The sequence below is a fragment of the Oryzias latipes genome, chromosome 1, assembly GCF_002234675.1.
Source record: "Oryzias latipes chromosome 1, ASM223467v1".
NCBI lineage: Eukaryota > Metazoa > Chordata > Actinopteri > Beloniformes > Adrianichthyidae > Oryzias > Oryzias latipes.
The window spans coordinates 37,652,955-37,659,848 of record NC_019859.2 but is presented as its reverse complement, the minus strand read 5'-3'; the positions used below and the strand labels follow the sequence as shown (position 1 = coordinate 37,659,848).

The 6,894-nt window shown below is 44.1% G+C and overlaps 1 protein-coding gene and 1 long non-coding RNA gene across 2 annotated transcripts; one reads left to right on the top strand and one right to left on the bottom strand.

Moving 5' to 3' along the window:
* The first annotated feature begins 2,581 nt into the window (after window positions 1-2,581).
* LOC111948352 (ras and Rab interactor 3-like) lies at window positions 2,582-6,481 on the top strand. The gene is made up of 2 exons (XM_023961087.1): window positions 2,582-4,605; window positions 5,651-6,481. Exon 1 carries the CDS (start codon window positions 2,857-2,859, stop codon window positions 4,471-4,473), a length of 1,617 nt encoding a protein of 538 aa, XP_023816855.1. The 5' UTR covers window positions 2,582-2,856; the 3' UTR covers window positions 4,474-4,605; window positions 5,651-6,481.
* On the bottom strand, window positions 6,075-6,601 carry LOC111948353. Its single transcript, XR_002874339.1, has 3 exons — window positions 6,510-6,601; window positions 6,293-6,435; window positions 6,075-6,208 (listed from the first exon to the last, which is right to left on the bottom strand). It is a non-coding gene; the product is annotated as an uncharacterized LOC111948353 (long non-coding RNA).
* Window positions 6,602-6,894: the final 293 nt, after the last annotated feature.

Below are 6,894 nucleotides of genomic sequence, written 5' to 3'. Positions count from 1 at the left end.
AGAGGGCATTGACAGTATTAAAAGAATTTTTCAAAAATACCCGGACAAAAAACGACCAGATAAAGAATTACTCCAATTATTAGAGATTAATTTAAACAGAAATGATTTTGAATTTAATGGGGAATTTTTTGTTCAAATTAAGGGCACAGCTATGGGGAAGAAATTTGCACCGGCTTATGCCAATATTTTCATGGCAGAGTGGGAATCCTCTGCATTACAGAAATGTGCTTTAAAGCCGCTCTGTTATTACAGGTACCTCGACGACATCTGGGGCGTGTGGACGCACTCTGAGCAGGAGTTTGGAACCTTCCTGGGGACTCTCAACAGCCACAACCCTTCCATCAAACTAAAATCAACATGCCACGCCTCTTCAGTCGACTTTCTAGACACAACCACATTTAAGGGAAGTGACTTTCACACCACACACAAATTGGACATTAAAGTTTATTTTAAACCCACAGACACACATGCACTGTTACATAAAACCAGTTTTCATCCCAAACACACATTTGCAGGTCTGGTTAAATCCCAGCTGCTCCGCTTCCACAGAATCTGCACCCAACAGGCAGACTTTAAAAAGGCCACCAAAATTCTTTTTTCGGCATTATACACAAGGGGTTATTCCCGCCCTTTCTAAGAAAGTGTTTTAAGTCATTTCAACAAATTAAACCTATTGATACATCCCCCCTTTTACCCATTGTCACAACACATTCGGCAGCCACGTGCAGGATGGTGAGAGTCCTCAGGAGGAACTTCCGGGATCTTGTTCAGGACCAGGGTCTGCTCGAGGAGCACAGATTTCTGCCAGCCTACAGGAGAATAAAAATCTCAAGACATTTTAATTAGAGCCAAACTTCCCCCCCTACACACCCAAATCCAGAGCACTCACCTCTTTTTTCAAACACTTGGATTGGATATGCAGCCACCACAACAAAAATGTGTTTCCGTCTCTATGCAGGGGGAGCCCCCACTCTCAAAACTGCATTTATGTTATCTCCTGCTCCACCTGTGGGATACAGTACGTTGGGGAGACTGGAAACACTCTCTTAGTTAGATTCACCCAACACAGACACAACATCACAAAACACAAAAACACAGACACTTACCTGGTACAACATTTCATTTCCCACGGATGGGATTCAGTTAATGCAACGATCGTGCAGATGAATCCCAGATGGTCAACCCCAGAGAGAAGGAGACATGAAAGAAATTGGATTCTAAATTAGACACCCTCCATCCTAGAGGCCTAAATGAGAAAAAAACACCAATATTCTAATTAGAGACACTTAACCGTTCTTCCCCTATTTGGCCAGCAGAGGGAGTTGCTAAACAGTCCCTCTCCATCACCAGATTTTTTCACCCCCCTGTAAATTCTTTTTCCCAGAATCTATTTTCATATGGCCCTGCCCCAAAGATTTTTAATCCTAACCCTAACCAAATTGAACCTGAGAGCCCTAAACCTAATTAGATTGTGATTGAATAAAATAATTGATTCCATATTACCCAGAGGGAGAGCGAGATCTGAGTGGGACAGAAATGGTCCGTGCACGAGGGCTCCAGGCGTACAGCTTGGAACCCTCAACCCTAACACCTAACCGCCTGAACCTTCTGATTCTCTGCAGGGTCTCTGTCTCTTCCTTCCCCACCTCTCAAAAATCACTATGTCATCTCCAAAGATGATTTCTGCCATTTTTTGTTGATTCATGACTGAATTCAAAACTAATTTTATCATTTTTTTCTCTCAAAGGGATTGTGCTCACCTCTACCATGGAAGCCTTAATTCTATTTTAGAAAAAGTAATATACACACAATTTTTTTATTAATTTTTTCTGGGTCATTACTGTTACAGCAATAATTGCATACTAGGAAGTTACTTGTTTTACAGAATGTTTGTATTTCGTTTTCCAAGAAAAAATATATACTGTTTAGGATATTGTATATTGATTCCCAATAGTTTTAAGATGTTACAATTTAATTTTTTATATTTTTAAAAAAATGCTTTATTTTCATATGAAAACCAAAAATTACAATGCATGTGAACACAACGCTCCAAAGCTACAAGCTCCTCTGACCAGTGAAGGCCACCTTCTACCCAGCAACGCCTCCTGATTGGAAGAGCAGCCCAAATGCATTATGGGAAATGTGACATCATCCCACGAACTCTTCCCTCCATTTTGATGAGAAGACGCATGCATGGAGCTGATCCTCGTCAGTATGTTCGCTTCTCATGTTTTTTGTTAAGCCAGCCTGAAGAAGACTAAGTTTGTTCGAAACGTTGCAACCTTGGCTTGTATTATTTTTTTATTAAACCGAAGTTGATCGGTAAAATCACGTTTCCTAGTTTATTATTAGCATAGCCTCCCAGTATTAGCATAGCTTGTTAGCCACGTGTGACGGAGGTACCTTCTGCAACGGGCCGAATTACACAAGGACCACAGTAAGCCATGCCACCGCGCCCACACGACGACGGATGGATACTGGTGCAGTCCAGAGGAGGCAGACGGAGGGAACGGGCCTATGAACGCGACAGGCCACAGAACAGACGTGCAGCTGCGGATTTTTCCAGCTACCACGGGACGCCGATCTTATGCGGACGTCACCAGGGAGGGAGCCCATTTTCTGGAGCCGGCCTTCTACGGCAGACAGCAGGTGAGACATCGCCCTGCACCGCAGCCGTTCTATAGCGGGCCGCGCTACCCATTTCAAAATGGCGCTCAACGTGCGCCAAGACCTAGACCACGCGGTCCCTCCAACCAAAATGGCCGCTACGTCTTTGTACCAGCAGGTGCTCGGAATGAAGCCCCCCCCCACAGGGTACAGTCTAATGACCCTGATTTTACAGAGAAGGTGCGTGTAATGAACAGACTGATTAAAGCTGTACACCACCTCGCCAATGTGTCCAGAGAGGCTCATCCTCCCTCCCTGGACAAAATAACAAACAATCTAGCTACAATTATCAAACCAGCATCCCCAAATCTACAAACACAGACTTTGATTGACGGCAATGCTAGAAATTGGGCCTTCACTACCGTTCTCATCCTCAGAGAGCATTATCAAAAGAACATTGACTCTGAAATGCAAAAGCTCACCCAGTTTCCTTCACCGGACTGGAGAGGCCCCTTTGAAATAGCCACAACGTGGGCGAAACGTAATTTAGGCAGACGCCTGAGACAGGATACAATAGACCGTGCCCAGGCGGTCATCATTGCCAGGACGACAGAAACAGCACCTCCTGCTCCTCTTCCTGCTGCTGCCGTTTCTTCTCTCCCAACGCAGACAGCTGACCAGACAGCAGAAGAGGACCCACATGCTGTGATTGAGCTGGCTCCATCATCACCTCCAGTGAACCAGCCTCCCTCCACGAGACCACGGAGCCCAGCTGCAGCACAGCCACCCCCTTCACCACAAAGCAGCAGTCATCAGATCACCACGATCGCCCAAATCCACGCAGCGCCTCCACCTGCGCCAATCTCCCGGGTTTCAGTGGAGACCATGACAGAACCACAACAGGAGGACTGGTCACCTCTGTTTGACCTTGAGGAGGCAAGTGAAACAGAACTTTCTCCTCCCACATCCCCGTCTCGTCTTTCTCCTGTAATCCCTCTTCCACCACGCATAAATCGCTCTCAAATAAGCTCTACGGCAGAAAGTGTCGTACGAGTTCTCGACATGCAGAAGGCTGACTCTGAAGCCGAAGAGGAAATCACTCTGGAGCCAGAACCAGCAGATGAGCAGATCACAGCGCTGAGCCAGAGAAAAGGAAGCCAACGCTCCTCCCACAGAGAAGGGAGTCCTCCTCCTCCCGTCCAAACCAGCACCATGGAGAGCAGAGGGTACCACACACTCACCCCTGCCACTCTCTCCAAGCTGAGATCCAGCGTGCAGTCCAGACTAGCCGTTGAGCGAGCAGAGCAGACGACAACTTCTGCAGCAGAAATGCAGGTGTGTGCTCCAACACGACACGACAACACACCCCGCAAATTTACAGAGTGGCACCTGCACATACAACAGAAGAAGGTCATCATAGGAGACTCAAACATCAGCCGCCTCCCACCTTTCAAAGGTGGAAATGTACAATTGGACAGTTTTCCTGGCGCCAGATGGCATCATGCAGAATTTCTCCTGAAGACGGCCACCTTCCAGACGGAACCAGAGGTTCTCCTGCTATCCTTCGGCCTCAACAACAGATCCCAGAGGGATAAAAAAGCTCCAGTGAAAGAGATGATCAAAGCCCTGACTGTAGCAGGACAGAGATTCCCAGACGCCACGATCTTCGTCCCTCACGTCAGTTTTTCACCTCACCTTTCACCAGATGAAAAAGCCGTCCTGATTCATCTGAATCAACACATCCAAGAACTGACAGACTACATCCCCCCACTCAGTGGCTTCTTTGAGACCCAAACTGACAGCATCCACTGGACGGCAGCTACCGCGAAGAGGATGCTGGAACACTGGTCTTCATGGTTAAACTGAAGCTCCCTTTAAGCCTCTCACAGAGGGAGGGGAAAGATGGAGTCATGAATCTATGTAATAACTTTGTTCTTTCTCTTACACAGCTTTCCCTGCTGAGCAGAGGTCTTACTTTCATCCCTTCCAAATGTAACAGTAAGAATTTGACCTTTCAATCCAGACATGATTTACAGGAGTACCATCGCAGAATTAAGTTAACTGTTCACTATAAGGACAAAAGCAGCATCCAACCTCAGCCATTCACATTGAAATCTGACTGGACACCCCCATCTGCTACTCTCCCACCACAAATTAACCGTTTAATAGACCAGGATATTTCATACTTTGAGAATGATTTTAAAATCATTCATAACACTCCAAATTTGAGTGGTGAGGAAACCAAAGCTCTAAAAGAATTAGCCCAAAATAATGATATAGTTATTAAACCAGCCGATAAGGGCAGTCTAACAGTAATTATGGATAAAAAAGATTATTTATATGAAGGTTACAGACAGTTAAATGATGTAACTTATTATCATAAACTCAATAAACCCATTTATTTAGATACAATCCCTCTAGTAGATACAATTATTAATAATTTACTGAAAAAGAAATTTATAAATAAAAAACAAAAAACTTACCTGCAGGGCAACTCGCAACCGAGGCCCAGACGTTTTTATATGTTACCCAAAATCCATAAAGATCCCCAAAAATGGACCGTTCCATCTAAAATTCCTCCTGGCAGACCCATTGTTTCAGACTGTGAAAGTGAAACCTATTATACAGCAGAATATTTGGATTTTTTTCTGAATCCGTTATCTAATAAACATGACAGTTACCTTAAAGATACATATCATTTTATTGAAAAAATTAAACAACTAGTAATCCCAGCAGACTCCTTTCTGTTTACTATGGATATTGATAGCTTATATACCAATATTGATCACAAAGAGGGCATTGACAGTATTAAAAGAATTTTTCAAAAATACCCGGACAAAAAACGACCAGATAAAGAATTACTCCAATTATTAGAGATTAATTTAAACAGAAATGATTTTGAATTTAATGGGGAATTTTTTGTTCAAATTAAGGGCACAGCTATGGGGAAGAAATTTGCACCGGCTTATGCCAATATTTTCATGGCAGAGTGGGAATCCTCTGCACTACAGAAATGTGCTTTAAAGCCGCTCTGTTATTACAGGTACCTCGACGACATCTGGGGCGTGTGGACCCACTCTGAGCAGGAGTTTGGGACCTTCCTGGGGACTCTCAACAGCCACAACCCTTCCATCAAACTAAAATCAACATGCCACGCCTCTTCAGTCGACTTTCTAGACACGACCACATTTAAGGGAAGTGACTTTCACACCACACACAAATTGGACATTAAAGTTTATTTTAAACCCACAGACACACATGCACTGTTACATAAAACCAGTTTTCATCCCAAACACACATTTGCAGGTCTGGTTAAATCCCAGCTGCTCCGCTTCCACAGAATCTGCACCCAACAGGCAGACTTTAAAAAGGCCACCAAAATTCTTTTTTCGGCATTATACACAAGGGGTTATTCCCGCTCCTTTCTAAGAAAATGTTTTAAGTCATTTCAACAAATTAAACCTATTGATACAGCCCCCCTTTTACCCATTGTCACAACACATTCGGCAGCCACGTGCAGGATGGTGAGAGTCCTCAGGAGGAACTTCCGGGATCTTGTTCAGAGCCAGGGGCTGCTCGAGGAGCACAGATTTCTGCCAGCCTACAGGAGAAACAAAAATCTTAAGGACATTTTAATTAGAGCCAAACTTCCTCCCCTTACACAACCAAAATCCAGAGCACTCACCTCTTTTTTCAAACATTTGGATTGGATTTGCAGCCACCACAACAAAAATGTGTTTCCGTCTCTATGCAGGGGGAGCCCCCACTCTCAAAACTGCATTTATGTTATCTCCTGCTCCACCTGTGGGATACAGTACGTTGGGGAGACTGGAAACACTCTCTTAGTTAGATTCACCCAACACAGACACAACATTACAAAACATAAAAACACAGACACTTACCTGGTACAACATTTCATTTCCCACGGATGGGATTCAGTCAATGCAACGATCGTGCAGATGAATCCCAGATGGTCAACCCCAGAGAGAAGGAGACATAAAAGAAATTGGATTTCTAAATTAGACACCCTTCATCCTAGAGGCCTAAATGACAAAAAAACACCATTATTCTAATTAGAGACACTTAACCGCTCTTCCCCCTTTTGTCCAGCAGAGGGAGTTGCTAAACAGTCCCTCTCCATCATCAGATTTTCTCAAAACCCCCCCTGTAAATTTTCTTTTTTCCAGCAGAGGGAGATTATGAATTCCCATAATCAATTTTCATATGGCCCTGCCCTAAAGGTTTTTGATCCTAACCCTAACCAAATTTAAATTGAGAGCCCTAACC

Bases quoted from the DNA above. Each gene is read 5' to 3' on its own strand.
- LOC111948352 (XM_023961087.1), top strand. From the start codon at position 2,857: ATGAACAGACTGATTAAAGCTGTACACCACCTCGCCAATGTGTCCAGA.